Raw genomic sequence first — 16,155 nt, forward strand, 5'->3', positions numbered from 1 at the left:
TTTTGTGATAAAGATTTATTTGGTATCTGTGAGTAACTACAGTCGTAGTGTTCTCATACATGTCATCTGCAGTTCATCAAACTGATATATATTTATAAAAATTAGAGAAATATAATCTACATACATCTAATACAAAAACAAACAGCCTAAGAGTGAAGTCACTGCTGGTCTGAGGTGAGGAGGGTTTAATAACCGTGAACAACATTAAGTGCAGGCGACACCTTTAAGAAGACAGATGCTCGAAAGATAATAATAACAAATCTGTGCATTAAATAATCTAAAAATAAAACATTCTGGAAACAAACCACCAAACACACGAACAGGTCAAAACATCATCGAGACAAAATCACACACAAACACACCGGTGACTTTTCAAAACACGTCTTTGGTTTCAGACTGAAACTTAACGAGGCCGTAAAGCTTAAAGAAGTGGATTCACCAACAAGCAAACAGCTGGAATGTGCAACAAAAGTCACGACTTTGACGCAGAGGCACGAAGATCAGCCGGAGACGGCGCCGCGTGCTCACGCGCGTTTATCTGCTGGCTGCTGTCAGGACTGTGCTGCACAATCAAGCCTCGGCAGGTCGGAAAGATATTTCCATCTTTAAGGCGTCTCTGATGTAGACTCTTTCATTATGTTACTAATCAGAATACTTTATGAGTGTAGAGATCTTTAACTGTCGCAGATGGAAACAACAAATTTGTAGAAATATTTATATAATCTCATTTTGGCTGAGCTTACAATGCGTGGAGATGCATCTGGTCCAAAATCCTGCATTCAGGCAAAAATATGAACATTTACAGGATAAAATGTTTTATTGTGACATAGTGAGATAAGTACGATTATATCTGCAGCTCATGAAAAAAGGCTCAAATATTAAATTGTAAAAAATCAGATTACGGTTGAACTTATGGTTCGATCTTCTCTCATCTGTGGGACTAAATGTTGCTTTCATTGGTCGACACCGAGGTAAAATCCTCTCAGCTCGCCGAAGCTCGCAGCAGGTTTTGTCCCTCGGTATGACAGACGTCAGCAGATAAAAAAATCACTCTGGCTGCTGTTCAGAGTGACGAGGCTCTGAGGCTCACAGCGTAAGGCCGAGTCGATTTGAGCCCCCGGATGTCTTTTGTTGAAGCCGGCTGTCAAAGTCGCAAATAGAAAAGAAAGAAAAGAAAGAAAAGTGCTCAAACAGAAGAAAAGAGCCGAGCTGACAGATTCAGCGTTTCCCAGCTGAACGCATCGGCATCCCCAGCCTCTTACTCACAGAGCTGCTCACGTCAGAGGCATCTAATGACACGACTGAAGGACTTCATTACCCAGAAATCCCGTGGGGCAAAGTGTTTACTGAGCTCCGATTAAGTATGAAAAAGTGGACCTTTTCTACTCGTTCCCAGCTCTGTATGATCTGCAAGACTCACAGTTCATAATAATCCTTCTTTAGCTTACACTGGGCTGCGGCGCAGCTCTGTCACCTGCTGTTTCTTTAAGGCCTCCCTCCCTAAAAGCACTTCTGATTGGCTAACGTCTGGAAGCCTGCAGAGGGGCAGCTGTGTATTGAAATGAGTGATGAGATCAGCTCAGTGTGGCGGCAGAAAAAAAGGACATTGGTTTGTGAACCAGAGCACGCTGAAGTGTTTTTACACGCCTGCTGGTCACAAACCCTGACAGCGCGTCGGTGGCAGGAAAAACCGAGGAGGTCCTCTTTAACACGGATGATTGATCAGTATCATTTTGGCTTCAGCTTCAGCACCAACACGATAAATGACTTCTTCCTTCAGCTGTCATGCACCAGCAGCTTTTATTCACAGTTCGCCCTCCACTGTGGTGCAGCTCTGTGAGTATTCGGCTCATCTCCGCCTTCCTGCTCTCCACCAACTGCCTCATCTTCTCCCTCCCTTGGACTCCCACAGGGAGTGGGTCTCACATGCACGACCTCATGGTTGACTTCAGCTGCAGGAACTAGAGCTGCCACGAGTCTTTAAAATATACGCGTGTTTATAAGGACGGGGATTAGAACGCACTCTTGGTCGACGTTTGTGTCAAACAGAGCTGAAACACAGTCCAGGCTTTCTGGCCGTATTCTCACAAATTATTTAGGAAACTGTGAATAATTGTAGCAAACGTCACTGGCAGAGTGTTGCAGTGACACAGCTGCTGTGTGGCAGCGAGCATCATGTTTCTGCCTGTCGAACAGCAAGAAACCACCACTGTGTGTGTGTGTGTGTGTGTGGGGCAATCATCAAACATAAATCATTTCTCAGAGCAGACAGGAAATCACAGGCATGAGTCCATGTATGCTGAGAGGGCGGAGCCTGTGTTCTGCCTGTCTGAAGGAGGTGTGGTTTAGCACAATGTGGTGCGAGGCTGAAGTGGGCAGTTTGAAAAGTATCAACATTCAGTGAGTGTTTACCACAAAGTTCGTATATGGTTCCCCACACGGATCAATAAGCCACACCCACACAGATTTAACATCCTGAGCCCGATAAAAATATATAATGTGACATCAGAAACACGTGCAGCGTAAGAACCACGCTGATTATTTAGCGTTAGATATTTTTAACGCTCAGGACATTAAATCACTTCATCCATTTACTCCAATGATCCCAGGAGGCTGAAACGTTAAGATCACAACTCATTACTAAAAAAACAGAAACACAACAAAGCCTCATTAAAAATCTAACCTGGCTGCAGCTCTGCACATGCTCAGTGCTTCAAACCTAAGTGCTGCCCTGCTCACTAAAAACCAAACGCGAAACCTTCTGCATGTGAGGACAGGTGTGGCAAATATTCCCCACCTGTCCTCCAATCAGAACCTTCTCTGTGGGTAAGTTTCCTGCTCAGGTCCAACAGGTTGAGTGGGAGAGATTGTTGCTCATTGTTGCCTCCTCCTCTCCCTGTGGGAGTCCAGACAGCCGCTCCATTACTCCTCCTCTTCTTCCTCCTCCTCCTCTCCAGCCATCACCTCCACCAGCAGCTCAGCTGTGCAGGTCGCCTCCCCCAGACTGTTAACGGCCTTCACTGTGTACTTGGCATCATCGTCTCCTGAGACCTGCAGATTTATACGACAGATATGAATCACATGCTACCTTAATTATAACCTATCACATTAATTCTGCTTCGTGTTAAATGATTTCACTTAAAGACAAAACAGAAGAAAAGTGAGATTTTCAGTATCATCAATATGACGATGCAGATGATGTCAGCATGTTTCTGTCTTATGTTGTATTCTAAGAGACACTTAAAGGTTTTAATTGCTTTAAATTACATCAGATTTAAGTGAAATAACATCAAATTTCAACAAGACTGCTGATAATTATAAAATATAAAAGGTTGGGCCAGTAAAGCTACGAGGCACTGCCTGGGGCAGTAAGGTTAGACACTGAATTATTACTGATATTAATGTCTTCACCATGATGATGTGTTGTTTTCATCAAAGCACAGGACAAACTCCACAGTCCTCATCTGCTCGCTGTCCTTCGTTGCAACCGCCACAAACTCACTCATTCCCATGCAAGCTTAAAATGAAGGTATGCACACGTGCAGAAAAACACGTGACCTCTGCCTCATCCAGCAGATCCAGTCCTACAGTTACACGGTGGACGGTATAATCCGCAGAAAACTCGATAACTAACCAACACCAGGCCCAGTCCATACTTAGACTGAAGTCAGTATATCTGTATATCACCAATCTAATGCATTTCAGTACAAAGCTGCCTAAGGTTTACATGACCTCTGACCTCTGAAATGACTAGGCTGCAGTTTCCTTCCTCATCGTAGTCGATCTGGAAGTGTCGGGTCTCTTTGATGGGCTGGTCGTCTTTGTACCACACCACCTCTGGATCAGGATAACCTGCAACAGCAACCGTTTCTTTCTTAAAAACCACGTTTGCACAGTCGTTACTAGAAGGAAGAATGATTAAGACGAATGCTTAATCAGACCCTCCATCAGGTTTGGGCTACAAACATCGTTGTACCTTCTATCTTGCAGTCAAAGCGAGCAGCGCTGCCCTCCACCACCTCCACGTCTTTGATGACAGTGCTGAACGTCGGCTTACACTCGGTTTTCTGCTCGTACTCTAAACACTCCAGGAACTGGTTATCCTCTGAAAACACACACATGCTAGTTTCACATCTTAGTGAGGACATTCAGTTGACATAATGCTTTCCCAGCCCCTTACCATAAAAATGAAAGCCTGACCTTTAACCTAAACATAACCTAACTGTAACTTTAAAACAACCTCAAGGTTTGTGGGGACCAGCATTTGGACCCCAAAAGTGACTGTTGGTCCCTGCCCCATGCCAATATGTGGTACCCACAATCACATTTAAACACACAATCCTTCATCAAGGGCATAATTACTGTGTCTGTGGACAGACTGTGACACAGACACGTAAAGAGCCTGTAGAGAGGAGCAGGAACCTCAGACTGAAGGTCTGAACAGTAGACATGGGCAGGCCTGTGTAACTGTTGGCAGTCTGTCTGCGACTGGCACAGAACTGATGCTGCTTTCTGTTCTGGTCTTTCTACCTTCAGTGGGGGAGCCTTTCTTGGCGCTGACTCCAGCCATCATGGCCATGGATGACAATCTGCCGATGGCTCGAACAGCGTGACCCGTTTTCTACGAAGAAGAAGAAGAAAGATTCGCAACACAAATACAAAGACAGATGCAGCGACTGAGGCTATCGGTCTAACTACCAGTGACAAAAACACAAAAACATCTATTTGGAAAGATTTTGGCTGGAAAAGGGCAACAAGTGGGAAAATGAAGGACTTTCATGAACATCACCCCAAACAAAAATGAGTTGTACATGAACGGAGACCTCTGCACTTCCACGCTACGACACTTTGACCACACAACGCCAAATCTCACTCGATGATGCACGATGTCTGTCTGTGTCTGTGAACAAGCACGTCCAGTGGAAACGTGCGTGCATTCTCCGCATGGTCACTTATACTGATTTGTGAATAAATATATCTTTGTCCTGTGAGACTCTTGGGTCTCTGTCTGTCCTCGTGTTTACCTGCCACTTCCTCCTCAGGATGTACTTCTTCATCCTCTCCTTGGAGAGCTTCTTGGCCTTCATGGTGTTCGTGTCCTGTTTCAGCCAGGGGTGTTCAAAACACTGCGCGCAGGACAGCCGAGCCCTGGAGATGGATCGGGAACACTTTACATGAGCTACACTTCAGGATTATTTATACTGGCACACTTTCTCCTACATAACACTTTCAGCTCCTGGTTCTCAGTTTTTCCAGCACAGTGTACCTACTAATATGGTTTCATGTAACACACTGATGATACACTAGGTCTTACTTCATGTCTTTTTTCAGCAGTTTGGTAATGAAGTCTTTGGCATTGTCAGAAATTTCATCGAAGGCTTCGTCCTCAAAGTCCCAGGTGGCTGAGGTCACATTGGACAGAGTCTCGTTGTCATTGTCGCCCATAAAGGGAGACAGACCGCTCAGCCTGAGAGGACAAACCCACGACAACGTCAGCCAAACTAAATCAAGCCAAAACAAAGCGTGCACAGATTGTAGCAGGCAGCTCTGCACTAACAGTATATAACAGATGACTCCTATGCTCCACATGTCGGTGGGATAGCTGATGGGTTCGTAGTTGATGACCTCTGGAGCCACAAACTCTGGAGTCCCGAACAAAACCTTCAGAGTTCCTGCGTTTTCTGTGGGAGGAAGCATCGGCCGTGTGATCACAGACAAACTGTTTATCTGCCGGACTGTCATTCCACCCCCGCCTAACAGAACTCAATGAAAATCAGCGATTAGGTTTAAGGTTACCTAGCCGTCTGGCGAGGCCGAAGTCAATGAGTTTGATTTTGCTGCCAGTCTTGTTGATGCACATGATGTTCTCTGGTTTGAGGTCGAGGTGCACGATGCCCTGTTTGTGGATGAAGTTGACCCCATCAATGATCTGCAGCATGTATTTGATCACCTCTCTCTCCGTCAGCTCAAAGTCTTCATCGATGATCCGCTCAAACAGCTCCCCGCCTGAGATCCTGTAGACAAAGCAAGGGAGGAGGTCTTTGCTTAAATTACAACAGAACACATGGTGTTAAGTTATTTATCATTTCAAACCTTGTTTTATTTGTCAGTACGTTGCAATACAATCCAAAAATTTGCTTTCATTCGTCTGGATGAAGCGTTTATAGTGGGAGAAATGTTTTGTCACTCACCCAAGTGACAGGTGAGTCCTTACCTGGACGACTGAGCATGCATCGAGACATCCACACAGGTATACAGCTGCAGAAACACTGACCCCACAGGCAAAGATATTAGTTTTAATGCGCTGCTCTGTAACTGTGGACAGAAAGCCTCTGATGTCTTCTCTTTGCTTCTGGGAGGAACTAAACCAGACTGATGTTAAAATAAACCTAAAGCACCTCAACATCTAAATTTGACTTAATAACTGTAACAGCTTTGACATCATTTATTTCTCAGAAGTTTTACTTTATTTAATCACAGTAAACTGAATATATTTACATTAAAAATAAACAACCCAGAGATATTAAACATGGTCCAAAAGCTCGATCTTTCTGTCTACAGCAGGGGTGGGCAGCTCCAGGCCTGGAGGGCCGGTGTCCTGCAGGTTGTCCTTGATCCAACACAGCGGATTCAAACGGCTAAATTACCTCCTCAACATGTCGTGAAGTTCTCCAGAGGCCTGGGAATGAACTAATGATTTGATTCAGGTGTGTTGACACAGGGTGATATCTAAAACCAGCAGGACACCGGCCCTCGAGGCCTGGAGTTGCCTACCCCTGGTCTACAGCCTTTAACAGCGCCACCGTGTGGACATGTATGAAAGATGTTTTTCTTTTCTTGAGGGTTAGAAGACAAAACCATATTTCTGTAACGAGGCTGTCGCAGTAATGAAGCTGCTGAGGAAACGTTATCAGATCTCAGAGGGCGGATAAAAAACAAAACCTGACGGTAAATGTCTCGTTTCCTGCGCTCCATCAGTTCGGATCATGGCAGCAGATAGTCGCTGTTTACTTCGTTTAGATTGTTTATCTGAGGAAACATTCTGTAATAAACACTGAACGTTTCCCGTGATTATGGCAAATTATGAAGCCCACTACAAATTAGACACTTATGGAAGAGTTCAACTGGAAATTTCAGCAGCTGAACAGTTTTACGAGAAAACAAAAAGTTTGGTGCCGCTGCTTCATCAGATCTAAAATCAACAGAGGAAATAGCTGCCCTCAAATCCCTCTCATGTCTGCTCACAAACTTATTTTCTGATACTTTGTGAAGCCAAAACATCTCAAGTCCGTTTACAGACCGGTCATGTTTTAAATCTATGAACCGAACAGACATTTACTGCTTCCATCCATCAGAGGCTGAGCTCATCTGTGACTCCTCACCGCCAGCTGCAGTGATGTAAGGAGATGTGATGGATCACTTACATCTCCAGCACCATGACGATGTCGGACTTGCCCTCGAAGGCGTCGACACACTGGACCAGTTTGGGGTGATGGAGGCTGTTCATGATGCCGATCTCCTGCCGGACGTTGTCCTTCTCCTTTGCAGAGTAGGCTTTGATGAACTTTCCGGCCCAAACCTTCTTTGTAGACTTCTCCACCAGCTTGAAGACCTGACCGAACTTCCCCCTTCCATGCAAACACAACACTGTGAGAATGTCTACAGAGCTTAAGGTGCATGATGGGAAATGTGAGCGCAGACTTACGTTCCCAGCCTCTCCTCCACGTCGTACAGGTCCTTCACCTTTATGTCTGTTCTGATGGTCACATCTCTGTACTCCGGCTCTTTCTCTGAGTCTGACACACAGGCAACACACAGAGGTCAGAGGTCACAGACACGGGAGGACTGAAGATGTGTGAATGCTGTGTGAAGGTTAACGAACATCCGTGTGGGTATACAGTTAGTCAGTGTCATACCTTCATCCTCCTCCTCTGGCTCCTCTTGGTTTTCTGTTGGACGAAGCAGAGTTAGTTCAGTCAGTCTGGTTAGTTCATTCCTGATCACTGAGATGCAGTTTAGTTTGATTGGTTTAGTTGGTTCTGGTTTAGTTACAGGTGAACAGCTGGAGGTAGTGGTGGACCAGGTCTTTCGTTAGGAATCATCATGGAGCAGCAGACGTGATGAAATCAGACCAAATGTTAAGTTTTTTTAATCACGACCCTCTCGTTCATCTTCTACCTCAGCAGCTCATGATTATGAAGCTTAGCTCAAGGGCACTACCGAGACTTTAGTGGCCTAAAACCAGCAACCACTTAAGTCAGGAACTGGGGTGAGATGATCATGACCACCTAGACCAACAGAAACTCCAAATCTATGATGAGTGACCCGACCAATGACCGGAACATTTGCCCAGGAAACAGTAGATCAGGATTATTTATGCAAGTATATAAACATAACATGTACCACCTGTCAAACTGGGTGTTTGTTACACCAGTGAGGCGGTCCTGTCACTTACAAAGCATCCTGCATCATGTTTCTGTTGTTAACAGTGAGATTTGACTCATCCTCCCATTTATCAGATTCCTAAACTTGTGCATTAACATAAACTCAGATTAACTGAGCACAGCAGGTCTGTTTCACTGGACATGAATTTGTAGCAGCTTCCCAATCTCTACAAAGCAGCAGTGGTTCCCAGTACTCACTGGCCTCCCTTCATAACATCCATTTGGAACCAAATGAAGAGAAAACTCGTCTCGGGGTCCATCACTCCAGCTTAAAGACAGCTTTATGCATCCAGATGTTTTGGTGTGAGCTGCACAGTTCTGTAGCTACGAGCTGTCTTCTCTTCAATGTAATGATTTCTGGTGCTCAAAGTACCAAACATTTATTTAAAGAACTGAGCAGGAAGCTTTCAGAAATCCTGAACCGCTTCCTTAAAACATGCAGTGAGCTTGGCTAAGGAAGATGTTTATGCTTACATCCCACCACAAGCCTCCTCATTCGTTTGGCAGACGTAGTTTGGCAGATAGAAAGTAGTTGCTGTGTTGATGTGTGATGAATGATCCCTGTAACCATCAGAACTTCAAGAAAGTTCTACATGCATCACCAACAACTCAAGGAACAACTCACCATCAGTGTCCACCAGTCCGACAGTCACAGGTTCGGATTCGGCGCTCGGCTCTCCGACTCCATAGATGTTCTCTGCCCGGACACGAAACTTGTACTGCCGATCTGGGAGGAGGTTCTAGAGACAAACAGACACTTCACCGACCCTTATAACAGTCCTTGAACAGTTTCTGAGCCGTGCTGCGAGAGAACACTCACCTGTACGTTGTAGGAGGTGCTATTGCAGGACACCAGGTGTTTCCACTGCTGCTCCACGGAGTCCCAGATCTCCAGTTTATAGGACTGCACGGCGCTACCTCCATCGTAGGTCGGCCCGTACCACGACAGCGTCAGGCAGGACCGACGGATGTCTGAGGCCGCAGGAACCTTTGCTGGGGGGTCGGGTTTATCTGAGGAGGGGCGGGGATAAATGACGATGAACACAAGCTGAAAATATTAAATTTTGCAGCTGATTCTTTCAGGAATCATTAAACAGGAAGTGCAGACGCTGCTGTCTCACCGACGATGGTGAGGTTGAGGGCGGCCTGTCTGAGGCCGTAGCTGTTCTTCAGCTCGATGGTGTAGCAGCCACAGTGTTCCTGCTGCCCGCTGCCGATGGTCAGCCTGCTGCTGCTGTCGTTACTCTCGATGGAGATGTCATCTGACCCCTCCTGGATCTGAGCCCGAGACCGGAGAGGCAGGAGGACGCTTAGACAAACACTTAGACGTACCATAGCCTCAGCCTTAGTCTCTGTGTGTGTGTATCTCACCGGTTTCCTGAACTTCAGCCAGGTGCAGGTGATGGGCGGAGCTCCAGAAAACTTGCAAAGGATCTCCACTTTCTCCCCCGCCAGAATCTTCATGTCCTCAGGGAACTGCAGGATCTGAGGAGGCAGAGCTACACACACATATCAATAATCTATAATCAATAACAGGAGTCCTGCATTAGAGACCTTTAATAATAATTAAATAATAATTCCTTTAATAATAGTGTGGGAACTGACTGTGATCAATACTCAGTCGTGGAAAGAGGAAGAACAAAGTCGTCACCAGACTCCGTGTTCTTTCTATTTAATCTGACAGGAGCTGAATGAAATCAGCAATCAAAGCAACTTCTGAATGAAAATTTCAGCAACAGCAGTTTTACCATCATCACATTGCTCCAAGGCACTTAGGCAGAGTTTCAGCCAGAACTGCAGCGCCCCCTGCTGTCAGTCAGGCATTAGACTGACTTTGTTATACTTCAAATGCAAAGAAAGAAGTTTTACCTTCATGACTTTGCAGTTTTTGTACATCTCTTTTTTATTATTGATTGATTGTCTGACAGTCCAGCTCTAAAGTGACACTAAAGGGTCAATCAACCCGCTCTTCCCTGCAGGAATAACAGAGACAGACACTAACACATGGGCTGTGTCCCAATTCAGGGTCTGCAGCCTTCAAGGCCGCATTTTAAGGCCGATTACGTCACAGCGACGGACGAAGGCTGTCCCAATTCAAAGGCTGCTCGAAATGCGGCCCTCAAATGCGTCCTTCATTTCCCTGGATTTTAAGGATGGGCCTGTGAAGCTTTCATGGCCCAACATATCCCAGACTTCATAGCGCGGCGGTGGGTGTAGAGTGAACTTTAAGTACTGAATATGACGTCACTTATTTATGTTGTTTAATAACGAAGAACATTAAAACATTGCTGTTGGCCACATGTCGGCAAAGTTATGTGACATTAGTGACGTTTGTACTAACTTGGTTTTAAAGCCTTTACTTTATACGCCGTTCGATAGTCGACCTTAATCTGACAGAGAATCTGATGATTTATGGATAATTAAAGTCAGTCATATATCCACAAACACAACAAGCTGAAAGTCAGTGATGCTGCTCGGTTTGCAGTCCTGAACATCACGGCACAAGCAGGATTCACTGCACTGTTAATGTTAGCTGTGTTATATTGCTGCCTCTGTTCGGTGGTGTCGAGCCAAACGCACTTTAACGCGTGTTTGAACGAGCTGACGGTTCACTCGTTAAGCTGAAAGTGTCACAGTATTTTGAGTTTATTGTATTTTGGTTTTAGTTTACTTCTGGGATTGTTTTCTTGTTGTTTATGTTGTTGATGATGATGATGATGATGATTATGATGTTTATTATTTGAGTTTCATGTTTCTGTTTATGTTTAGGATTCGTTCTTCAGTTGTGTCGGCTTAGTATTTGTCCAGTTCCATGTGTCATTTTCTGTCTGTCTCTCTATGTCGAGTCTGCGCCTTTGTGTGATGGTTTCTTGTTCCTGTTTTATTGTGAAGGTCTGCGTCTCATGTGAGTGTGTTCAGTTTTACCTTTGTCTCGTCTTGTTGATCACTCCCAGCTGCGTCCACCACCTGTGTGTTACTTCCCTGTGATTCTCGGTGTATTTAAGTCATGTCTTCCGTCATTGTAGTTGCTGGTCCGTCTGTGTATTCCACCCTGCGTCATCCGTGTGTTTCCCTGCTGTCATCCGCCTAGTGTTTCCGCTCGTTCTCATTCAGGTTTGTGTCTCGTAGTTTTAGTTGTTTCCCAGTATAGTTTAGTTTTCCTTGTTGCCGTTTGCCTTTCTTTTTGTGTTTAATAAACCACCTTCACACCCTCACGACTGCCTGCACTTGGATCCTTCATTTCCTCCTCCACACGGCTCACCTCACTCGCCGTGACAGTACGGACCAGCCAGATATGGATCTAGCGGCAGTCACCCCACCCACAGAGCTTCGACAGCTCATTACGGGCTCTGTGTCACAAATAATCAACCTGTGGCTCAAGCATGAGGGAGAAGCGTCTCTCCATGTTCTGGAAGTCAGGCTACAACAGCTTATCTTTGAATATCCCTGGCTATTGGACTCACTGCACCCGCTCGTGCAACACTTCATCCTCCACGAACTACACCTCCACCCCCCCGCCGCTACTGCTTGCCCGCTCGCTTCATCGGAGGACGTGCCGCCCGTACCGCCGGATGGGGAGTTACCCGGCCCATCGGAGCCGTCTCCACGGAGGAAGCGACGTTTGCGCCGTCGGCGCGGCGCCCCACAGCCGGAGTTCAGAATGTCAGAGCAGCCGGCTGTGATGAGTGAAAGGGACACTTTTGTTGACTCTGTTGTAGGGCTGAACGATTATGGAAAATAATCTAATTGCGATTTTTTGCCCCAATATTGCGATTGCGATGCGATATGCGATTATTTTTTAAGGTCTTTGTCTTCTGTATTATTAAACAAAGACAAGCAATACATCATATAGTATGGCCAATACTATATTACATTAATTTTAAACTGTTCTTTCCTGGAAGACAGACCTCTGTTATGATGACATGAGGTGATGCATGAATTGATGACTGACATTTTTATTTAACTTCTTCAAGCACAACAGTATATTTGAACATACACAATAGTTTATTTTTAGCTTACAAACATCTGAGCATAAAGTGCTGACAAGGAACCCTGGTGTAAACATTAAAATGAAAGTCAGTACAATGTGCCGATTGCAGAAATATACATTAAAAAAATCAGTGGCTTTACCACACTCAGTTTTTCGACATCTGTGAACTACTAGACAGTCATTCAATTAAAAAATAATATTAAATAAATAAAACTAATAAATAAAAAATACACACATCTTACTGATCTCTGCAGTCAGTAACATTACACATAAAGTGCAAACATAATAGCAATTGTATAAACACACACACAAACACGCCTTTAAATTAAAACTGGCTGAACATCTTGATTATCTGCAGTAAGTAACAGCAACACAGCACAAACTAAAGTGCACAATGAGTATGGCTCAGCTAGCCATAATCATCCTAGCTCACAGGTTTTTTGCTAGGAAGACCAGCATATCTACTTTTGCTGGCTTTAAGGATGAGCGAGTGCAGGTCACTATATTCCCTCCAGTGCTGAACAGACGCTCTGAGGGGGCACTTGTGGCTGGCACACACAGATATTTGCGGGCCATCTTGCACAGTCGTGGAAAGTGAATGTTGTGCACCTTCCACCAGGCTAAGGGATCATCCTCTCCGTCAATGACAGGGGTCAACAGGTAACTATTCAACTCTGCCTCCACGACATCTTCAAGTGGCAGAGGCAAAGCTGAAGAGGCCGCACTGGTTTTAAAAAGACTACCAAGAGTCTTCTTTGCCTTTCCCCCAGAGGCCTGTGCACTTGGAGAATTTTGAGCAGTTTCAGTGCGAGACCTCTTCTCCTGCCAGATGGGAAGAGAGACATTAGTTTTGCAGTTAGCTTATATATAAATATTATGTGTTTGTGGAAATATAATTTTCAAGGATTTACCTGATTATGTGTACGTCTAGCCGATTCCACCATTTCTGTCTTCAGTCGGGCCTTAATGGCAGGAAGGTTGTCTGCGCTGATGTATTGCGTTTTGAACCTAGGGTCCATGAACGACGCAACATCCAAAAGCTCCTGGGTGTTGAGGTCACTATACTTGTCGTTGAGGTATGCCAGGACCTTGGTTTTAATTGATCTAGTCAGATCAGTGTCCGCAGCATCTTCAGCCAAGACTGATGTTGCCAGAAGATGGAGAACTGGCTTGAGGTAGGAGATGCTCACATACTCTTCTCCAGAAAGAGCATCAGTAAATTCGGAGAGAGGATGCAGTGCCTTATGAATGGACTCCAACACTTCAGCATCCTGCCAGGTTGGGATGAGGGAGCGTGCATGTCGGTCACCTGTCAATACCTGCGATATGGCTTTCATCTGTTCCAGCACTCTGGCAATCATTTTCTCTTTGGACCCCCATCTTGTAGGGCACTCAGTAATGAGAGAGTGCTCAGGAAGCTTAAGCTCCTTCTGTGCCTCAGTGAGTGCTGCCTTTTTCTTCCAACTGTGCGAGAAGTGCCCCACCAACTTCTTGCACAGCCCAATTGCTCTTGATACTCTACCATCTTTGATTGCATTTTCTGGAGGGAAAAAAAATAAAGTAAAAAGTAAAATTAGTGTTAGACATACAATTGCAGTTATGATGCAAGGTTTCACCATTTCTCTCTCTCTCTCAAATTCAAAGTTGCTTTATTAGCATGACTATGGGAACAGTGTTGCCAAAGCTATTGTTACATACATCATGACATACAAGAACATAAGACCATAAGACAAAAACAAAAAAGAAAATACATAAGAAGAGGTGGGTACATCAGGGTGGGGTTGACATAACATATCTAGAATTAACAGCAGTAAAGAACAAGATAAATAATAGTGTGGTGTGTTTGTGGGAGAGAGTGATACACAGGCTCGCACATACATGCATGCGCACACTCTCTCTCTCTCTCTCTCTCTCTCTCTCTCTCCTCTCTCACGGCAGTAACTTACCAATAGCAAGATGTAATCTGTGTCCGAAACACTGGAGCCTGGTCCATTCGTTCAGCTGTGCTGCTTTCACCATATTTGACGCGTTGTCCGTCGTTATGCAGACAAGGTTGTCTTCAGGGAGATCCCAACACGCAAGCCCCTCTCTCAGGCCAGCAGCAATGTTTTCCCCTGTGTGGTCTTCGGGGAAGTAGGCCGTTTGTAGGCTGCGAGCTTCGAGGTGGAGGTCTTCGGTAATGTAATGCACCGTCAGACTTTGATAGGGCTCTGCTGTACGGCTTGACCACATGTCTGTTGTCGCCGCAAAAAACTCAACAGCCTTTAACTCCGCTGCAACCCTCCGCCTACATTGCATATGTAGCTCGGGTATTGCAGTCTGACTGAAATACGTGCGGGAGGGCATTCTGTACCTCTTATCCAGTGTAGTTACCAAATTATTGAACCCAGGCTTGGTCACCGTATTGACGGGCATCATGTCTTTCGCGATGCAGTGGGTTACTGCTTTGGTGATTTCCACGTGCCGTTTTGAAGTGCGTTCATATGGCGTAACACCTTCAAACAGTTCGGTCAGTGATCCTTGCCGAGTAACGTTACTAGGTTTATTCTGCACACTACTAGATTTTTTAGCCATACATCTATCATACTCTGTTTTGTGCTGAGTCTTAAGGTGCTGGTACAAATTCGTAGTGTTTCCCCGAGATGTAGAAACTCTACCAAGACAGGTTTTACACAGTACCTGACTCTGTGCGACATCATCTCTTTTAAACCCAAAATATTCCCACACGGCTGATGTGCAGTTCCTCTTTGGTACTAGCATCCCCGCAGGCTCTGGTTCTGTTGAACCTGAGGCCATTGTGTAGGCTACAGCTTTGCTTGCTAGTTCACTCTCGGTAGACTGTTTCAAAACTTTGCTCCCCGTGTCACGTGACCAGAGTGCAGCCTCTGTGGTTAGACAATCTCGTTTGATCATATCACATGTTTTACTCGCGCATGTCACGTAAACAGAGTATAATCGCAGCCTTTGCGGTTAGAAAATTCCACTTAGACAAAGGATGAACTGAAGCTCCGCCATCACGTGATGTTGCATACTGCTGTTTCTGATGTCATTTAAGAAGAAAAAAAAAATTGCACTTGATCATGAGTATAATCGCAGCCTTTGCGGTTAGAAAATTGCACTTGATCATGTCGCGATATAATCGCAAATGCGATATATCGTTCAGCCCTACTCTGTTGCTCCTGTGACTGTTGTTTCTGGGACTATTTTTTGTGTATCTTCTGAGGATAACAATGGTTTTTCTGTCTCACCCACGGCCACCGCGTCAAAGACTGTTTCACCTATGCCCACGCTCCGTGTTTTTCCTGATAATGTTCTCCCATCCACACTTTCACCACAGTTTAACGTTGGGTCTGCAGTACAGTCATCAGTTCAGCCAGCAGCCCAGCTGCCCTCGGTTCAGTCAGCCACTTCACCACCTGTTACTACTTCGCCACCTGTAGCTCAGTTGCCACCAGTTCAGCAGCCTGTCCACTCATTTACCCAGCCATTATTCTCACAGCCTCATCACAAGCAGGGAACACACTCCACACAAGCTTTTGCTGGTTCAGTTATGCTGGCCGTCTCAGAGACAGTTGCTCCCTCTAGGGCCTCCCCAGAGGCTGGGTGTCAGTCACCAGCCAACTCTGGACCCCTAGAGGTCAAGACGCCAGCACCAGCAGCCTCACCGAGAACTCACCAGAACAGTCTCGGCTCTCAGCACCCCCTGAGAGTTCAAGTGAG

At 45.4% G+C, this 16,155-nt stretch overlaps 2 protein-coding genes across 2 annotated transcripts in view; both read right to left on the reverse strand.

The window, feature by feature from the left end:
- Positions 1 to 16,155, reverse strand: part of LOC102298611 (myosin light chain kinase, smooth muscle) — a gene marked incomplete at its 5' end in the record, with an annotated part of 36,886 nt that continues 20,731 nt past the window's right edge. The window contains 15 exon segments of the mRNA XM_014341219.2: positions 1 to 3,051; positions 3,740 to 3,852; positions 3,977 to 4,105; positions 4,531 to 4,621; positions 5,025 to 5,148; positions 5,315 to 5,467; positions 5,558 to 5,681; positions 5,797 to 6,014; positions 7,425 to 7,628; positions 7,706 to 7,796; positions 7,917 to 7,949; positions 9,070 to 9,184; positions 9,265 to 9,455; positions 9,566 to 9,722; positions 9,816 to 9,943. Of these exon segments, the coding sequence (XP_014196705.2) occupies positions 2,923 to 3,051; positions 3,740 to 3,852; positions 3,977 to 4,105; positions 4,531 to 4,621; positions 5,025 to 5,148; positions 5,315 to 5,467; positions 5,558 to 5,681; positions 5,797 to 6,014; positions 7,425 to 7,628; positions 7,706 to 7,796; positions 7,917 to 7,949; positions 9,070 to 9,184; positions 9,265 to 9,455; positions 9,566 to 9,722; positions 9,816 to 9,943 (2,000 nt within the window).
- Positions 12,672 to 15,477, reverse strand: LOC102293588 (E3 SUMO-protein ligase ZBED1). The gene is made up of 3 exons (XM_042213666.1): positions 14,382 to 15,477; positions 13,347 to 13,975; positions 12,672 to 13,257 (listed from the first exon to the last, which is right to left on the reverse strand). Exons 1-3 carry the CDS (start codon positions 15,346 to 15,348, stop codon positions 12,865 to 12,867), a joined length of 1,989 nt encoding a protein of 662 aa, XP_042069600.1. The 5' UTR covers positions 15,349 to 15,477; the 3' UTR covers positions 12,672 to 12,864.

Source organism: Haplochromis burtoni, unplaced genomic scaffold (assembly GCF_018398535.1).
Source record: "Haplochromis burtoni strain Fernald_Lab_line unplaced genomic scaffold, NCSU_Asbu1 Contig_465, whole genome shotgun sequence".
Lineage (NCBI taxonomy): Eukaryota > Metazoa > Chordata > Actinopteri > Cichliformes > Cichlidae > Haplochromis > Haplochromis burtoni.